We start from the raw sequence: 19,433 nt of genomic DNA on the forward strand, positions 1-19,433 counted from the left end.
TGACTAAATTTTGAACTGGAGACCTCCAGCAAATCAACTAACTCCACTGCATATAAAGTTTAGCCAAATTGCGGCAAACTTTTATATTTAACTCTACCAACTTTGTGCAATTCAGCTTTATCTCTGTAATTCAAGAGCGGAAATTTCACGTACAACTACATATAGAGGGAATCTTTTACACATTTCTGGCATAATATTATCCGCATTAGGAATACACAGCGATATTGGTTTCCTTATGGCAGATTCAAATATTTTTCTCCACAAGGCCAAATCTCGCTGGAAACACAAGAAATAAGCGCGAAAAAATCAGCTCCAAGCGCTATCAGTTGGTCCATAGTAATATTATACAAAATTAACGACTTTCTCTTGCGTGAACCAACGCGACCTGTTATTCCTTGAATTAAGGTGACTAATCGTTCATTCATTAAGTCGATCGCCGCGAGCAAAAATTACATGCAAAACAAACTCGATTTTCCATTCCATTAAGCAACACACTGAGTCACCCAGGAAAAAAGTCTACTTCCGACGCTTAGCCAGGTGAATCATAACGGAACCTTTGCGAGTCTACGCGAGCAATTTGGACAGTCGGCATTAAAGGTCACGCCCGCCGTCTTGTACTCATTGTATTTAAAATACTTTTCATTTCATTTAGAATGTTGTCGGAAGCGTGCCGCACGACTGTACGGCCACCGATTTGTTCCGCTTGGGGTGGAGTTTCAGGGGAGAAGCAGCGAGTGCTGGTTCACTGAGCACCCCGTAGAATTATGGCCAATTTTTATAGCTCCGAGTAACGTTCGTTTCCTGACACACGAGGTAGCCAAACAAGAGATTTGTTTGCGTTTAGAATAGTTAACAACATATTTTTATAATTTAGCCTCGCAAAAAAGCCTAGCGTTCGTTGACAAATCAGACGGAATTTTAATTACGCGCATATGCAAATAAATCGTTCCACACGTGTGCGAAATAATCAAAAGCTATTGGCCTAATGGGACGAAGTTGATTACTCACACACAGCTCTCACGACAATGCAAGTAGTGCTCTTGGTAATTAATTAAAATTTTCCTAATGCAGCTTGGAATGCTGGGCATGGCGCGTGATTAAACTGTGATTGCACTATGCGCCTGCATTCTTGTTCACTTTGTCTTCAGTGAGGCGACAAACAAATCACTTGATGCGCCACTATTGGTGATTCATGCATTTATGCTGCGCATTTTACATTCACATATATATGCATTGACCGGGATGGAGAGGCAGGTGCATCACTGAAGGTCTGCAACTTGCTCAACAAAAAGCAGTCGCGAACGCGCATATCATTTGCACAAAATGCATCTCCTGACAGTTACTTCCTTTTTATTACAAAAATTGCGCACGTAGCTGGGAAAATGAAAACAGTCCCTTTCATTCTTCCATTCCTCTGTCAGCTCTAACTTTTCATCTTTGGAAAAATGCACGTTTGTTGAGCGGGCATTTTATTGAATTTGCTGTTCTGTCAGGAGTGTGCCAATTCACCTCGTTTAGTAGGGAATTCTGAGAAGCCAGGAAGCATATATAATATTCGTCTATACGTCCACATGTACTGCTAGAAATACAATTCTATGAATCGAGCAAACGAAGCAATATTTTCCGTCATTGCACACCTTTGTAAAAGTAAATTTCACCACATTTTCTAAAATAAACTATTTGTGTACCTTGACTTCTTTTTAAATTTATATGCTGGTGTGACCAAAGTTGGTAAAAATAATAAAAGGGATTCTGAGCTTTATTTCTTTGTTCGCCAAAAAATTAAGCGCTGCTGAACAAAGTTGTGACGGTCAGAATAATTTTACTTCTTCAATTTGTTACTATTGCTATCGCACACAAAGCCGAAAAAGTTACTTCTGCCTTTGCTATCAAGAGTGGCTGGGCACACCACCAATAAATTGCTGAGTCGACTTTTTGCATTCGCTTGTCAAGCCAGATGATTGAATCACTCGTTTTTAGTCTGCACCAACTGGGTTTTGTGTGTGCTCTTATTAATGTGAAAAACGTGCTCAATGCCATTATGTGCCGTTCGATTAGCTTGCATGCTGGACTGAAATTTTTGGCTTTGCAACTACCAATAAAAAGTCTTGCAATTGAAAATAAATGCTGAATGGGTGTCTCAGCATGACTGAACAATATTAATTTTTGACAATGCATTTTGGAGGCAATCTGGACTGAAAAGCGTAAAATTGTGTTGATTTTGTGAGCCACACAAGACTCTGTACTAAATGTACTTAAATGACTGTGATCATAATTTACTTACTTGTTTGCTAAAACTTAGCACCGGAATTATAAAGAAATATGTGATTCTATGTTTTTAATAAAGGATATTTAAATTTTAAGATAGTCTTAACTAAAAGAGAAGTAAAAAAATATCAAATATCTATTGAACCCATGACGGTATTTTAATATATTACCTCCTGAAGTGCGAACAAATTAATAGTTAATATTTGGTCGCCACGGTTCAAATAAAGAAAAACTGAAGCTGCACGTACCTTTGCCTGAAACGAGATTCCGTGGTGATAAGCCTCATCAGGGTGCAGAGGTATCCGGGTGTCGTAGTCATCATTCTGCACCAAGTTGTATTGTTTCTTCGAAGGCATTTTGATCAAAAACACAAAATTCCACTCGCGAAAAACAAAATCCAGTTGGAAAAATCACTTGTAAACGCACTATGAGTGCAAATTATCTAAATAAAAATTCCACTCGGTAACAAAGGATCCGAACAAAGGTGGCTAGACTGAATAGGCGTCACGCGGTAGGAAGGTAGTTAGGTAGGAAGAGTGAAAAAACTCCCTGACGAGGCTCCAGCAGATGATGCTTTTTTCAAGGCCGCCCTCCGCAGGTGGGGTCGGCTCTTTGAAACGAAAAACACACGGCTGGTGTTCAACGTTTTCAGAGATTCTTGACTCGTCGAAACAGGTAGAATAAGATGGTGGCGTCGACAGCGACTGACTAGTTGAAGCAGTGCATTTCCGCCGATACGACGAGTCCAAGACTCATGGACGGCCGGCGGCGCTGGAGCAACAACGACGACGATGCAGCTGGTGCAGGCACGACGGCTCTCAGCCGACTGACTCACTTGGATCGCGCGCTTGCCGTGGGGGACCGCCGCCGCTTCTCGCTACCTGACGCGCGGCGAGCCTGCGCCAACTCCTACCTCCTCTCGAGAGAAATTTCAGGGTCAGGGTGCTTGCCTGCTCCATCTGATAGGCCGCAATCAGCCGGCTTGGTGGAAGCGGCACCTGATAAAAACGCGTGGTTTGCAGCTGAAACCACGCAATGTATGCGATTTTTGGATTTTTTTGTATTTCTGAAAAAGCGTTGGGAATTTAGTGTAACCCCAGCTGTCATTGTTTCGGCGCGTAGGCAAATAACCACTTTGTTTTTTCTTTTTGCATGCAGAAAAGTTAATAATATAGTTGGTATTCGCACAGGATATGACCAAAAAGATATGCTTTGAAAATATCATCAACTAATTTAAGAATGTAGCTATTAAAATGAGGACATTAAAATCGCAATTTAAAAAACAAATATCAGAAAAGAAAATCATATAACACGCAAGACTGGAGCACATATTCAATTGTTTGGGTGAAGATTAGATGAGGTTAATTTATAAAATAAACATATTTTTTTAAATTATATAAGGTCTAATCTGCAAGGACAGGTCTGATTTTCATTAGGTTTGCATTCGTTTTTTTTTCTTCAGTGTGGGTGTGGATCGAATGGACAGAAACCAAGATTAATTTCAACTTTAGGCAACTCAACTTTATTTAATTTCAAGTTTCCTGTGATTGACAGTTCATTTTCTATATCCACTGACTATTGATGATACATTTTGATTATCCTCTATTACATTATTAGAGTATTTTGAGATGTGACATAATGCGTTAATACATATGTTTAATCAAAATTTAAGTCTCTTGGGGTGAGTGATCAGATCAAAATAAAAAGCCTTTACTTGTGATATGGTATGAAATGGCAGAATAAGGTTAAATTCTGAGCAAATTAAGGTCACGGAATGCAGTAATACTGACTCTTGAGCAGTAAAAAACGCAGGCCTGTTTAAATTTGGGTGAGTGCTGGCTCAATCAGGAGTTTTCTGGCCAAGGCCTGCCTTGCCTCCCTGCTCGGCAGAAGCGCTAGGCTGAGAGCTAATTCTTGGGCACACCAGGTGGCCAAGTCAGTCTGCATGCCTGCTTGCAGCAGAAGCACTTCATGTGCCTCTTGCAGCACCCCGCTCAGCGCCAAAGAGCAACTGGATGCAATTGCTGATGGCAAGGAGCGCAGCAGGAGGGCCACTTGGCGAACTACTCCTGCTCCATTTTCCACATCAGACACGTCATTCAGCTTTGGTAGCCACTCCTCCTGCAGCAAACAACAGATATTTATTTGTGGATTTAGCTGTATAACAAAGAATTACCGCACTAGATGCAGAAAAAAATAAACGGAGACAGGAAGAAAAATCATGGGTAGAAATTATATTACAAATAAAATATTTTTACCTTCATGATGATTCCAAGGTTTCTGATACTGTTCTCCAAGCAAGCGAGTGCACACTCATTGCTGTAGTTCGCGTCATCTGGAGGCTGCTGCTGACTGAGCATCAGCGCTTGCAGCATCAGTGCTGTCACCACCAACCGAATGGCGTCAGGCAGCATTTTGATTTCCTCTCGCTCGTCAGCTTCCTCCGGCTCCTGGTCAGTAGTGTTGTAGGTAGAAAGGACTTTGGCAAGGCTTGTGATGAGAAGACGCCACTCAGGGGTGCAGCAGGATGGCAGAAGCTGAATAAATAGACGAGAAGCATATATTCAATTTAAAGACTCATCAAACAAACACGAGACTCACAATAAGGAGCGGACTGAGGAGTTGATCTGGACCTCCTGGTGGCATTCCACTCTGCTGATACATGGCGTCTTTACTCAGAAGCAGGGATCCCATGTTCATGGAAGGTACAGCCTGGTTGAAGCGAGTCCAAATGGCACTGAAGTGAGCCCGGTTGTGGGACGTCAGTCTTAACAGCCCCGATTGGAGCCACAACAACTCCTTGTCTAAAACCACCAATTAGCAGGTAATGAATAGAAAACATTTAATTAAACACGGATCTCACCTTCAGGGTTGGCGACGCTGTTTGCGTATTTGAGTGCCAGACTCCGAACTAAGTGAACGGTCTCAGCTCGCAGTAGAGATTCAGCATGTTTGAACTTTCCTAGCACCCATGAGGCACGCTGGAGGATTTCAGCAAGTACTGCCAGCAGTACAGCTAAGCTGATCTTTCCCTCCAAATCAACCAGTTCTGGCCTCTCAGCCATCAATATGAGCTGTGCGAAAGTGAAAGAGTTAATTATTGAGAATTTATTACTCTCAATATTAAAAAGATACAGGGATTATCTAAACATATTTTGCTAAGAAGGTTTTTCCAATTTTACCTGCAAATTTGTGGAATGATGCCTAGACCAATTTAATCTTATCTTTAAAATCGCAATATATTTTAAAATTAAATTCTCACCTTCAATAATTGGATCCACAGAAGCAGTTGTGGGATTCGATATGAGCTAAGGTCAGACTTGAGGGCTGGGAGCAGGCATTGTTTCAAAAAAGTGACAGATGTGATAAGCTTCTTCTCTTCCAACTGCTTGATAAAGTGTGCAAGGTGGGATTTTGTTGGATCTATGTTCTTCATTGCCGTTTTAAGAGAATCCAAGAGAAGTGTGGAGCCTTTAAAAGGCAAATAGCAGAGACTAGACACCTCTGACAGGGCTATGGCAATGAGGCTGCCTTGTCCTCGAGTAGAAATTCCAGTTGAAACTGACTTTTCCACAAGCCCTTTTGGAGACTGCAGGCTCAAAAAGAGATACTGTGGCAACCACTGCAAATACAACAATTAGAGCTATCTGATATTAATGTTGAGATTGAAAAAACTACCTTTTCCTTCAGCTGCTCTACATAGGAGGACATGTTCAAAGTAGTTGTGACTTCTGTTTCAAAATTTGGCAGCTTAAAGTATTCATTAACCCCATTTTCTTCGAAGAAGGAGCAAATCACAGACTTTTGATCTTGCACATTTAAAGCTTTGAAAGCCTCCATTGCAAGTGCGTTGATCCTTTCTGAGGTTCCGTAATTGTTGTTTCTAGCTAACTGAATAAGAGCTGAAACAACATCCAAGTCCCACATAGTAGAGTGCTGAGCTATTAGGACCATGGTTCTTTCCTCCTTCAGGCATCCTTCCTTTTTCAAAAGGGCCAGAAGCCACTCCTTGTTGTGAGTTTCAGCATTTTCCAATTTACTGATCACTTTTCCCAAATCAGCCAAATCGATTTCAGTGACAGGCTTCATTTTAAATCCGGAAAGGATAGCAGAGAGATGCATCACGCATTTGTTTGGCTTAGGCTCAAACTGGACACACCTGTAACTCATAACAAATATTTATAAATATTAAATTAAATACAAATCGTGATATAATACCTGTAAGCAGCTTCTCCAATTTCCATCTGCAAAGATTTGCCCTCAGTTTGTCCTTCCACTTCAACCCATCTCATCCATCTTTCCAAATCAACAGCCTTCATGTTGTTCTGGCACTCATTGACAGCTCTTTCAAAGCAATTCAATAGGTCCAAATCCTTGCTCTCTGACCACTGACTGTAGTCGAAATTTGGGTACATGTCTTTCAGGTAATATTCCTTCAGATCTTTGGATGGCTCATGCATGGACTGCATGCAAAACAGCACAAGCTCGATCAGCTTCTTGGCCAGAACCCCTGCTACCTTCAATTTATCATTGCTGTTTAGATTAGCCAACTTGGAGTAAAGGTGTTCAGGTAGGGAATCAAGTAGCTTGATGAATTCTGATGCCAATCGGCGCACGATATTTGGTTTTTGGCAGTTGCTCAGTTGGGCAAACATTGAGTGGATCACAGAAAAAAACTCTTCAAGGTACTCAAGGGCAGAAATTTGATGTCTCTCTTGAAGGAGGGCCTCCACATAGTGGATTGCAAGAACAGGATCCGCAAAACTCATAGTCTCATAGGCATAAGACAACAGGTCGCATCCACGGACTAAATTCACCAAAAATTTGGTGCTTAGTAACGGGGCAGTGTCAGCTAGGTGGGCGACATCATCAGAGACTTCCACAACGTCATGGAACGAGAAATTTGCGTTCAAGACTAGGTAGAGCTGAATTTTCCTTTTCTGTTCATCATCCAGCTTTTGAGTGAAACACCTCCACTTTTCCAAACAAGGCGCCAGTTGTTCTGTGCAACAAACCAAAATAATAATATTACAAATTAGATAGCAGGTCATTTATGAGATATATCCTATGAATATGAATGTAAGAATAAAATACCTAATTGGACTCAAGCCAGGCAATATAAATTTGGAATTTAACATTCACTGATTGTTTTTATTTCGGCGGCTGAGACAGAGGGATAATGCCTTCTATGAATGTATTTCTTGAAAGTAACAAAATCTTTGATAAACTAGTGAGAAGTAAAAAATAATAATAATAAAATGTAGATACATATATATGTATGATATTTTATAATGAAAGCAAACATATTACATATATGTATATATATGATGTATTAATGCATTAAATACAAAATACATAATTATAATACAGTATACATAATCATACATCATACGTGTTCATGTGTATGGAAAAATAACAGTTTTCGCCGCCCCTACTTTTATATGGGATTCTCAGGGTTCTCATAAGAACTGGCGAGATGTGTAACCCGGCAGAAACTGTAAGTAACTTTACCATATTATGTACATACATACGTAATTTGGAACTGTTATATTAACAAATTTCAGCCAGCCCTTATTATATTGTGACGTCACGGAACACTTAATTCAAGTAGGTGCATAATATATGCACCTACAAGTATATATATATGTATTTTATAATTACATAACATTGATAGTGAAGTTTGATACATACACTCCGAGTAAGATCATTAAATTTCTCGGTTTTTGGTTTGTCCTTCAGGTGAAACCCGTGAAACCCATTTAATGAAGACCAGAACATGTCCTTTTTACCTGCTGTGATTTCAACCTCTTGTAGGTTTCCAAACTCATTGTTGAGTCCACGGATTTTTTTCTGAATCTCGAGAACAGTTGTGTCAAACTCCATTGTAATAGTCGAAGTAAATGAAAAGAGCGCGGAAAAACGATTAGCACGTGCACATCTTTGGTGTTTACGACGCCATAATGTTTTACCGGCAAACACCAAACAGGGCCGCGCCTCCTTTTGCGGAGGAGACTAGCTCGTGCCAACAGATGGCTCTGATGATCTTATTTTACAACAAAAACAACTAAATCAGCTGCCTTGACACTTTCGCCGATTTTGCCGGATCACACATTTTCTCCATTTTTCCAGTTTTAAAAAAGTTTTGGAGCTTGATTTAGCTTGCAGGCCATTTTACAGAAATGTGACTAAAAGTTTGAACAAAGGGTAGGTTTGAATAATGGTTGTGACTCAATTAATAGCACCCATCCCCGTGTAAAATTTCGTTCAGGATAGACAAAAAACTTTTGTTAAGTGACCACTAATTGTGTCACAATAAGTACGAGGACGCTTAATGAGTCATTATTATATCAGTCTATTTAGTTATGCATTCACTGCCGATTATCTGTTTGCAAGTTTATGCAACTTTATACCCAATTAATGCATGTACCATCTTGTTTTCATTTTTTTGCTCGCCAATCATCAATATCATACACAGTTCCTGTCGATTTTTGGTAGAACATAGATTGGAAACTATTGTGTCAGCTTAAGGTCTCAGATTTTATAAAACAATTTGTTAAACCATACGAATAAATTCATTTTAGATGAACGTTATGAAATTAAAGTAACAAATACATTATGTCGCACAATCCTGACTTCTCTTTTCATTGCATTTCCTGGGGAAAACGAGATAACATTTATTTAAGTGACCCGATTATGTATTGCAATATTAAATTTATTAAATATATCTTGGTAAAATAGATTCGAATAAATTATTCTTAAATAGATTCAGAGATCATTATCATAATCTCGCAACTAATAAAAAATACCTCGTTAAATTTAATGCATTTTAATTTTTAAATTGGATTGGACTTGCAGAAAAACCATGGCTCAATCAAATTCTGGCGGTGGCACCTCCTCTCGACGGCACCGGGACACACACCATGACTCAAATACTCTTGGATCTAGTAGATTTGATACAGAGTGGGATGCTCGAGAAGTAATTAAAATTTTATTCTACGAAATTTGGAGTCATTGACAAAATTCATTTAGGCAAACAGACAAAGAGAACTTGAGGAAGCGCGAGCCAGAGCTGCTCAAATGGAGAAAACTATGAGATGGTGGTCGGATTGTACAGCAAACTGGAGAGAAAAATGGAGCAAGGTGCGTTTTTCTTCAGACATATTTTATATTGATGCAAAATCCCAAATAACTTCAAGTACATAACAACAATAATTTAATTATTTTCTTGGAGATCTTTTTAATGAATCGCATTTCACTAAAAAATAATACATTGTTAACACAGAGATATAAAATTGCAGGATAATTTATGTTCACGAAAATAATTTCCAGGTGCGGAATGAGCGAAATAAGTCGCGGGAAGAAGCTAAAGTACTTCGGTCTAAATTAGAAGTTGCCCTTAAAGACACCAACTCGTACAAACGAGACAAACTGGAGCTGGAATCAATCAACATGAAACTGCGTGATGAGCTGGACAGAATGCAGCAACTGATCCTAAGAGACTGGGAAGGGGGTGGGGAGAAAAAGAGCGAGATCGTCAGTGCGGATGTGTACAATCTTCTTCGGACTAACCAGGAAGACAGTGAGCTGGACAGTGTGATGGAGAAGGAGTTTGCCGTCGAAGAGTATGTGTTGCAAGGCGCCGTGCCTAAGCATGCTATTGAGAGGTTCAACTGCGGCAAGGAAAGTGCAATAGATGGTGACGAGATCGAAGAGAACGACAGTATTAGCAAGGTTGGCGAGGCTCTAGACAGCGGAGACAATGAGGATGAGCTTAGCGGTGACCTTGAGTATCTGCATCAGAAGATGGCCATGCTTCAATTACGATTAGACGAATCTCAAAAAATGCTACAGGCTGAAAGAGAGTATGTAATTTGTGCAGTGGATTTGACATTGGTTTTAAATTTACGAATTTCAGAGAAAAGAACCAGCTAAAATCGTCTCTTGATAAGGCACAGCTTGAACTGGCAGATGCTAAAGGAGCAGCCGAAGATCTACAATTGCAACGCCACGAAGCAGCTAAAGAATTGATCAATCTACAAGCCAATCAACAGCAAGCAGCGCACATGGCTCAGATCGACCGGCGAGATGAAGCAGCGCAGCGAGATTCGCTGGATAGAAGGCTCGCTGGTCTTCGAGCTGAGGTTGGAGCTATTGCTTCCAATTTATCTCCTGGTCTTGGTTCTAAATTTGAGGTGTGGCTCTTCATTGGTCTGTCTAAAAACTGTCTGTACTAACAATCTGATATCCTCATTAACAAACACTATTCACTCCGCACCTGTGTGATTTGATTAGGTGATTTTTGCTGTTTTGCATGGGTTCCTATTGTTTGATAGATGTTTTTAAATTGATTTGGTAATAATAAAGATATTTAGCTAGATCAAAAACTTTATTGACCACTCAAATATATTATTATTTTGTTTAGCTTGAACGTCTTCAGGCCGAAAATGCATCTGAGTGGGGAAAACGAGAGCGTTTGGAAACCGAAAAATTGAGCTTAGAAAGAGAAAACAAAAAGTTAAGGGCCGAAATCAGAGATCTGCAAGAAAGGCTAGAACGCAGAGGGCGGCCAATGCCTTCTGCAGATGCAGAGCTGCGACAAGTCCAGCAAGAACTGTCGGATCGTGGAAAGGTATTTCCTCTATTTCCTTTTAGAATTATTTTTTCATATTTTTGCTTGCCCAGGAGCTTACAGATTTGAAGCATTCGCACACAAAATTAAAAAAAGTCTTGCAAGATAAATCAACAGAGCTTTCTCATGCCATTCGGAGAGCTGAGCAATACGAAGCAGAAGTAAAAAGGTTAAGAACCAGGGTAGAAGAGTTGAAAAAAGAGTTGGCCACTGCCGAAGATGAAGCAGACACAGCATCTAATAACATAAGGTATTTATTAAGGATGTGAAAAAAAACTAAAAATCATTTTGTATTGTATTTACCTGAAGAAAGCTGCAGAGATCCAACGAAGAACTTCAGGAGCAAATTGAAAGTATGCAAGTCCAAGTTAGGCATTTAGAAATCAGGTAAAGATTGACACAGCTTGGATCAAAATAAAATAATATATATGTTCTCATTACCATACAGTGACGATAGACCACAATTAGACGAGCCTTCAGCTCCACCTCCCTCTAACACACCTTCGCCCACCCCTTGACGTGTAAGACCATTAAGACTTTTAAATTAGACGCACATAATTATTATTTATATTGCATGCGTAGGTTTATTAACTTAATTTTTTGTAATCAAAACAAATGAAAGTAAGTTTGTGATATTAAATATGTTTAATTGTTTTGAAGGTGCCGAACCTCAACGTCTGGAATTTTGAGTCAACGTACTAAAGACTTGATGCAAGAGGAGCCCAGCGATGATGACCTCAATGAATTCTAACTCGTCCTAGTAGCAATAGATTACATTTTAAGGTAACGTGTCATTCATTTATTTCTTAACTGTAATGTCAAAAAATTATTCAAATGCCCATTGGTATGTCCAGGGGTTCATTTTACTATCGCTCTTATTTGAAATGAGATTGTGAAAACATGCAAATGCATTTATTTATTTTAATTAATTGTGCATTTAAATGTGTTTCATCACATTCCTTGTAATATTTACTATCTTTTCATTCCTTGAGCTTTATTGATGACTAAACCACTTAAATAAAACCAGTCAGTATTATATTAAGAAATATCTTGAAATGTTTATTTCTGATGAATATGCTACTTAACCATTTCTTGTGTGAAACAATCCAGCTGCCAAATTTTCCTAAAACACAAAGCGCTGACCTATAGATATTGGCTATTCACAATTTCCATTTTTAGTAACTTTTGGTTTGCAAACTTTAGCTCTCCCATTTGAGCCATCGATCAATTGACAAGAATATGTTGTGTACCCACATTTTGAGGCTTTTGTAAAATATGTATGCTCAAACTCTTTAGGGGGTGAATATGGTGCTTGACTTGACACTTTTTGGGTTACAGATACAAAACTAGCAGGTGGTGCTTGAAATGCCCTGCCATAGTTTTGATGATTGCTATTAGGTGGATGTGTGTCCTGTTCTTCATCACTATCATCCTCCGGTCCATACTCGTCATAATCTACGTCAGCTGACTTCCTATTTTCTGGTCCCTTGTACTCATATTTTCCTGGCCCCGGAGTCAGAATAACCGTCTGCGTCTGTGCTTGTCCACCTTGGTTGTTAGATGCTTGCGCGTAGTCTCCATTTACGCCCACTACTCTTCCTCGGAAGCCTGGTGGAATCTGATATCCTGATTTTCCTGGCACAGACTGATCTGATTTGTAGACATCTCCAGAAGATAAACCTATCCCATCTGCATCTTGCATGACGCGCACTCCCATGTTGCTTATGTCTCCCAGTATCACGCTTTGGCTCTGTGCAGGATTTCCATAATTTCCTTTTCTTTGACTATTTGGAGCTCTTGCTATCGTGTTTGTTGGTTTACCCACAGTAACCACTTGTCTTTGATATGGCTGCTGGTTGAAACTGCTTTGGTATTGTTCTTGTTTGAAGTTATTCATTGAAAAAGCAGATTGAGGTCTTATGTGGCTATTTTTATCTTCTTGTCGTTGTCGGAGATAGCCAGACTCAAGTGCATCTGGAGGCAAATCCACTTGAGTGACATATGGGTAGAGTTGTGGATTTCCATGTTGGCTCTGAGCTGTGACAAGGTCCTCGTTAGTATTTAAGTGTGTTGATGGCTGGTCGCCTCTATCAAGGGTTTGGGCGGTTTGGGGTACACCTGTAGAAGCAATATCTTCATCGTCGTCGTCATCTTCAACGCTAGATCCGTAATCTTCATCATATTTTTGAGTTGTGGATACCGTTTCTTCAGTTTGTACAGGAGACTGTTCTGCAGGTTTGGCAACGTATGTTGTATTCGATTTTACATCGGTAGAATTGAAGACTAACTCTTTAAACGGAGCTAAGCCATCTTTTTCACGATCAATCTTTGACCCTGACGAAGCTTGTGCCGCACCAGTATACGAGATACCATATTTGAACGACCCAAATATTTCACTTTGAGATATTCCTGTCCGAGGACCTGTCTGAGCTGAAGCTGAACCGCTTCCTAGGAATGGAATTCGCTGGCTATCGCTTTCACGTCCGTTTTGATAAGGCTTAAATTTCACTTGCGCTTGGCTTGAGGTTTTTCCAACACCTGTTGCCTGAGCAACAGAATTGCCCCCTGTTTCACTTGCATGAATTTCACTTTGAGTACTGTAGCCACTGCCTGTAGTTTGTGAGTTTGCAGATGTAAGGCCTGTCTCTGGTGAAAGACTTACTTGAGACTGCGACTGTCCTTTGCCACCGAATGCTTGAGCAGAACTAGAAGCTCCATCGTCACCACCGACAACTTGACTTTGAGCTCCTCTTTTGGTGTCTATCGTTTGTGCTTGAGCAGAAAAAGATCCACTTCCTTTGTAGCTTCCAGATACGCTGGTTTGTGTTTTCCCTCCACCATAACTGCCTTGTGAAGATGACGAAGCAATAGTTTCGTTATTCTGCTGCGAAATACTTGTCTTAACTTGGGAATGCCCATCATTTTCTCCAAGATCCTCAGGTGAATATTGCTGAGCCCCATTTCCATTATTAGATGTAAATGAAACTGGCCCATACGATTGACCACCCGGTCCAAACGTTCCTCCTGAACCTGGCGTAATCGGCCTACCATCAGGGCCATAAATTGGCTTACCACCGACTCCGAAACCATGCGTGCTCAGACTAGAGATTTGTCCGCCAACTAGTGAAGAAACTGGTCTGCCATCAGGTCCGTACAATTGTCCACCAGGTCCATATGTTTCTCCAGGCCTCAGTCCTCCTGTACCTGTTGTAATTGGTCTGCCATCAGGGCCGTAACTTTGTCCACCAGGGCTGTATGTTCCTCCAGGTTGCAATCCTCCAATACCTATTGAAGTTGGTCTGCCATCAGGGCCGTAACTTTTTCCACCAGGGCCGTGTGTTTCTCCAGGTCGCAATCCTGTTTGAATAGGTCTACCATCAGGCCCGTAACTTTGTCCACCAGGGCCGTATGTTTCTCCAGGTCGCAATCCTCCGGTTTCCGATGGTATTGGTCTGCCATCAGGACCATATATTTGTCCACCAGGCCCATATGTTTCTCCAGGTCGCAGTCCTGTCGGAATAGGTCTACCATCAGGACCATAACTTTGTCCACCAGGGCTGTATGTTCCTCCAGGTTGCAATCCTCCAGTTCCTGTTGGAGTTGGTCTGCCACCAGGGCCGTAACTTGGTCCACCAGGGCCGTGTGTTTCTCCAGGTCGCAATCCTGTTTGAATAGGTCTACCATCAGGCCTGTAACTTTGTCCACCAGGCCCATATGTTTCTCCAGGTCGCAGTCCTGTTGGAATAGGTCTACCATCAGGACCATAACTTTGTCCACCAGGGCTGTATGTTCCTCCAGGTTGCAATCCTCCAGGTTCTGTTGGAGTTGGTCTACCATCAGGACCGTAACTTTGTCCACCAGGGCCGTGTGTTTCTCCAGGTCGCAATCCTCCGGTTCCCGATGATATTGGTCTGCCATCAGGACCATATATTTGTCCGCTAGGCCCATATGTTTCTCCAGGTCGCAGTCCTGTTGTAATTGGTCTACCATCAGGACCGTAACTTTGTCCACCAGGGCTGTGTGTTTCTCCAGGTCGCAATCCTCCAGTTCCTGTTGTAATTGGTCTGCCACCAGGGCCGTAAATTTGTCCACCAGGCCCATATGTTTCTCCAGGTCGCAGTCCTGTTTGAATAAGTCTACCATCAGGCCCGTAACTTTGTCCACCAGTGCCGTATGTTTCTCCAGGTCGCAATCCTCCGATTCCCGATGATATTGGTCTGCCATCAGGACCATATATTTGTCCGCCAGGCCCATATGTTTCTCCAGGTCGCAGTCCTGTTGTAATTGGTCTACCATCAGGACCGTAACTTTGTCCACCAGGGCTGTGTGTTTCTCCAGTTCGCAATCCTCCAGTTCCTGTTGTAATTGGTCTGCCATCAGGGCCGTAATTTTGTCCACCAGGCCCATATGTTTCTCCAGGTCGCAGTCCTGTTTTAATAGGTCTACCATCAGGGCCGTAACTTTGTCCACCAGGGCCGTAAATTTGTCCGCCAGGCCCATATGTTTCTCCAGGTCGCAGTACCGTTGGAATTGGTCTACCATCATGGCCGTAACTTTGTCCACCAGGGCTGTAAATTTGTCCGCCAGGTTGCAGTAGTCCACCAGTTCCTGTTGAAGTCGGTCTTCCATCAGGGCCATAACTTTGTCCGCCAGGGCCGAATTTTTCTCCAGGTCGTAATCCTCCAGTACCTGTTGAAATCGGTCTGCCATTAGGGCCGTAACTTTGTCCACCAGGGCCGTAAATATGTCCACCAGGTTGCAGTCCACCAGTTCCTGTTGAAATCGGTCTGCCATCAGGGCCGTAACTTTGTCCACCAGGGCCGTAAATATGTCCGCCAGGTTGCAGTCCACCAGTTCCTGTTGAAATCGGTCTGCCATCAGGGCCGTAACTTTGTCCATCATAGCTGTAAATTTGTCCGCCAGGTTGCAGTCCACCAGTTCCTGTTGAAGTCGGTCTTCTATCAGGGCCATAACTTTGTCCGCCAGGGCCGAATTTTTCTCCAGGTCGTAATCCTCCAGTACCTGTTGAAATCGGTCTGCCATCAGGGCCGTAACTTTGTCCACCAGGGCCGTAAATATGTCCACCAGGTTGCAGTCCACCAGTTCCTGTTGAAATCGGTCTGCCATCAGGGCCGTAACTTTGTCCATCATGGCCGTAACTTTGTCCGCCAGGTTGCAGTCCACCAGTACCTGTTGAAATCGGTCTGCCATCAGGGCCATAACTTTGTCCGCCAGGGCCGAATGTTTCTCCAGGTCGTAATCCTCCAGTACCTGTTGAAATCGGTCTGCCATCAGGGCCGTAATTTTGTCCACCAGGGCCGTAACTTTGTCCACCAGGGCCGAAAATTTGTCCGCCAGGTTGCAGTCCACCAGTACCTGTTGAAATCGGTCTGCCATCAGGGCCGTAACTTTGTCCACCAGGGCCGTAAATATGTCCGCCAGGCCTATATGTTTCTCCAGGTCTTACTCCATTCACTACTGGTTGTATAGGCCTGCCAGCAGGGATATACACCTGCCTACCAGGTTGAATGTTGGTAGAACCTGGAAAAATTGGCTTACTTGGTGGTGGTGTTGCTCCTGGTGCGCAATGCCAATAGCAAATTGGTTTGTAATTCGAATCTAGTTTATGTTGATCATATGGTCTTGAAGGTCCTAATTCCGTTCCTGTAGGTTCTCTCTGCTCTCCTAGCCCAACTAGATTTCCACCGGGCCGATATGTTTCTCCAGGTCTTATTTCTCCCACATCAGTAATTTGAGGTTGTCCCTGCTTAATGTCTGGACTAGAAGGCCTCCCGTCAGTTCCATGGATTTGGCCACCTGGTCCTGATGATAATCCAGGACTATATGTCCCGCTTCCCTGACCGATAGGTCCTCTATCTGGTTGATATGTTTTGCCTCCTGTCCCGTAAATTTGTCCACCTTGACCGTTTATATCTCCTGGTTTAAGTCCACTTCCAAGATTATCTGTAGCTTCCCCTCGCTGACCATTAGGTCTTCTGTCAGACACGTCAATTTGGCCAGGTCTATATAATCCACCTGGTCCAAATGGTTCTTGTATTGTAGGGCTTACAGGTATTCCATCAGTGCCATAACTTCCTTGTCCATAAGATTCTCCTGGTCTAAATTTACTATCATCAGTGGGTCCAGTTGTTTCTCCTTGACCAAAATGTCTTCCTCCGGGTCCATAGATTTGTCTACCTGGTTCATTGTTACCTCCTGTTCTCAGTCCACTTTCATGATTTTGTTGTGTCACTCCCGCCTGGCCAACCTGTCTGTTGTTGGATCCGATTGCTGGTCTCACTCCACCTCCTATTGGTGTCTGCTGAATGACAGGTCTTCCGTCAGTTCCATAGTTTTGGCCGTCTGGTCCGTGTATTAATCCTGGTCTTATTCCACCATCAATAGGTCGGCTCATGTCCCATGGTTGAGCAGGTCTTCCATCAGATCCAAATTTTTGACCATCAGGTCTGTATAGTTCACCTGGTTTTAATCCAGTCCCTGATGGTTTGTCGTGATCATAACCTTGACCTGAAGGTCTTCTGTTAGGTATTCCTCTACCAGGAGTGTGCATTTCATTGGGTCGAAATCCAACCCCTGAAGAAAATTTGTCATTACTGCTTCCATCATAATTAAAATAATTAGGTTGATTACCAGCGTCTTGTCCAGATTGGTCGTAAATTTGTCCCCAAGAATATCCATTGCGATTTGATTGCCTGTCTCCACAACCATCACAATCTTCTTCGTAAATACTTTGACTTTGAGCTTGGCTCATTCCTCTAGTGGTTGCTAAAATATATAAAAAATAATTGAATAAAGAGAATAAGAAACTATCAGGGTGATTGAATATAACAATTAGATTTAACAAAGACTTTCTCTAATAAAAAAATCATTTTTTTAATTCAAGAAAATATTTTATAAGTCGTAAAGTATTAAAACCAGAAAATGAAAGTAATACACACGGAGGTAGTTTAATTATATTAAAATTTATAGAATTGCTTAACGTGGGTTTTGATTTCACTCACTTAGCTACTGTACAGTGCGAGCACGTGGTAATTAATTTTCTCTATCGAAATTTCACCAGTAGCTCTCTATCCTGAGTAAATCCACGCCAAGCTGAGCCGTAAATTTTTGAAAAGTATTTTATACTCACATAATTTAATTTGGGAAGTGTTTTTCTGTGCCAGACTCTCTGCAGTATTTAATTGGTCACCTCCTAATGCTATTGTTTGTACTTGAGTTTGTCCTTGATATCGTCTTTTGCCTTTGGCGTTTCTTTTTTGACGTCCTAAATTTTAAAATTAATCGAGGTGAAAAATAGTATGAATGCGATTACTTTTCTGCATTTGTTCTTTTAAATATCGTGGTAAACTTGGTTCAGGAGGGGGGCTCTCTGCAGAGTCAGGAAAATCGTTTGTCATAGACTGAGGTGGGCCGGGAAGTAAAATCATTGTTGTGAATCCTCTACAATAACTCGCCACCCGTGCGCCTGCCAAATGTAGAACCTATTTGACAGTTAAGGATTTGTTTATTTAAATTTAATCGATTATTTGGTTTTTCAAACCTGCGATTTGCTTAAAGACCCAGGAACAGTGTAAAATGTTTTAGGGATTTTTCTTGTTTCTCTCTTTTCGTAAAGTACATTCTTGTAAAGCTCCAAGTAATGCTTGTTGTTACTCGAGGCTATACTTTGCAGGTAGCATGTCTTCTCCTTTGCATCGCGGTAGGCCGTAATTTTCTAACAGATAAAAATATTAAATTATTGCATTCAGTTCACATCATGCAGTTGCTTTTGCATCTTACGTATTTAAAATCACTCAATGAATGAATTTGAGTGACGTGATGGTTTTTTTGCGTGGAAGCCGTTGGCTGGGAAGGCAAATCGACACGAGGACGATCCGGCCATTCCAGTGCCTGTAAAGATCCAAATGCTGATTGATATTTTAGCCTACAAATGTCTGTACTTACCCTGGCTGGAGCAGTAACGAAGACGAAAGTAAGCAGCAGTGCCAAACTGGGCGGCATGGTCTCCAGCCACATAATGATCTCTGCGGTGCCCGTCGACCCAAGCGACCCCCTTCTCTTACGCTTTGGGTCGCGCACCACAACATAATAACAGAGGACCATTCATTCGCGGATGCCAGAAATTAATTTTCACCGAAAAAAATATTGCATCTTATCACAAACGAGCATCACGGTCTGTGATGATGAGTGCTTTGCCAACATTTTCAGACAGATTTTTAGCCAAAATAAAATGGATAACACATTTTTAAGTATCGCAAATACGTTTAAATTTTTTGCATTATATGCGAATTTATGAGTTGAAATACTGAACGGCTAACAAGAGAATTGGATTCAGGAAGTGAGCAAATTATTCTGATTATTCAATTAGTGATTGTGTCGCTGGTCGAGGGAGGGGAGCTCTTGTTCGTTATTTCATCAAACGCACTGCTGACAATTGATTGAGGATTTGCTCGCTGTCCATGACTATTCCTCCTTTGCAACCTCCGATAAAGTTAAAACATCAAAGCAAAGTCTT

General features: G+C 41.6%; 4 protein-coding genes across 6 annotated transcripts in view; 1 reads left to right on the forward strand and 3 right to left on the reverse strand.

The window, feature by feature from the left end:
- LOC135938748 (carboxyl-terminal PDZ ligand of neuronal nitric oxide synthase protein) overlaps window positions 1–3,113 on the reverse strand; it is a 69,059-nt gene extending 65,946 nt beyond the window's left edge. Inside the window, exon 1 of the mRNA XM_065482654.1 lies at window positions 2,517–3,113. Coding sequence (XP_065338726.1) covers window positions 2,517–2,624 — 108 coding nt within the window. The 5' untranslated portion in view covers window positions 2,625–3,113. The remainder of the gene's footprint in view (window positions 1–2,516) is intronic.
- A 654-nt stretch (window positions 3,114–3,767) lies between these two features.
- On the reverse strand, window positions 3,768–8,243 carry LOC135939941 (uncharacterized). The gene is made up of 8 exons (XM_065484560.1): window positions 8,058–8,243; window positions 6,487–7,270; window positions 5,947–6,427; window positions 5,531–5,890; window positions 5,132–5,342; window positions 4,870–5,072; window positions 4,527–4,805; window positions 3,768–4,389 (listed from the first exon to the last, which is right to left on the reverse strand). Exons 1-8 carry the CDS (start codon window positions 8,149–8,151, stop codon window positions 4,087–4,089), a joined length of 2,715 nt encoding a protein of 904 aa, XP_065340632.1. The 5' UTR covers window positions 8,152–8,243; the 3' UTR covers window positions 3,768–4,086.
- Window positions 8,244–8,315: 72 nt separating this feature from the next.
- Window positions 8,316–11,943, forward strand: LOC135939944 (coiled-coil domain-containing protein 102A-like). 3 transcript variants are annotated; one of them, XM_065484566.1, is made up of 10 exons: window positions 8,316–8,472; window positions 9,124–9,244; window positions 9,298–9,408; window positions 9,598–10,130; window positions 10,184–10,460; window positions 10,691–10,897; window positions 10,951–11,147; window positions 11,207–11,284; window positions 11,346–11,418; window positions 11,558–11,943. In XM_065484566.1, the coding sequence occupies exons 2-9, from the start codon at window positions 9,131–9,133 to the stop codon at window positions 11,413–11,415; spliced, it is 1,587 nt and encodes a 528-aa protein (XP_065340638.1). In that variant the 5' UTR covers window positions 8,316–8,472; window positions 9,124–9,130; the 3' UTR covers window positions 11,416–11,418; window positions 11,558–11,943. The 3 variants fall into 3 exon arrangements, with proteins under 3 accessions (XP_065340638.1, XP_065340637.1, XP_065340639.1); XM_065484565.1 differs by lacking the exon at window positions 11,346–11,418; XM_065484567.1 differs by lacking the exon at window positions 11,346–11,418 and having other exon boundaries at window positions 10,184–10,409.
- On the reverse strand, window positions 11,931–19,058 carry LOC135939940 (collagen alpha-5(IV) chain-like). Its single transcript, XM_065484559.1, has 7 exons — window positions 18,863–19,058; window positions 18,698–18,808; window positions 18,459–18,632; window positions 18,231–18,399; window positions 18,048–18,182; window positions 17,549–17,683; window positions 11,931–17,491 (listed from the first exon to the last, which is right to left on the reverse strand). The coding sequence occupies exons 1-7, from the start codon at window positions 19,019–19,021 to the stop codon at window positions 12,054–12,056; spliced, it is 6,321 nt and encodes a 2,106-aa protein (XP_065340631.1). The 5' UTR covers window positions 19,022–19,058; the 3' UTR covers window positions 11,931–12,053.
- Window positions 19,059–19,433: the final 375 nt, after the last annotated feature.

This window comes from Cloeon dipterum, chromosome 3, assembly GCF_949628265.1.
Source record: "Cloeon dipterum chromosome 3, ieCloDipt1.1, whole genome shotgun sequence".
NCBI classification, from domain to species: domain Eukaryota; kingdom Metazoa; phylum Arthropoda; class Insecta; order Ephemeroptera; family Baetidae; genus Cloeon; species Cloeon dipterum.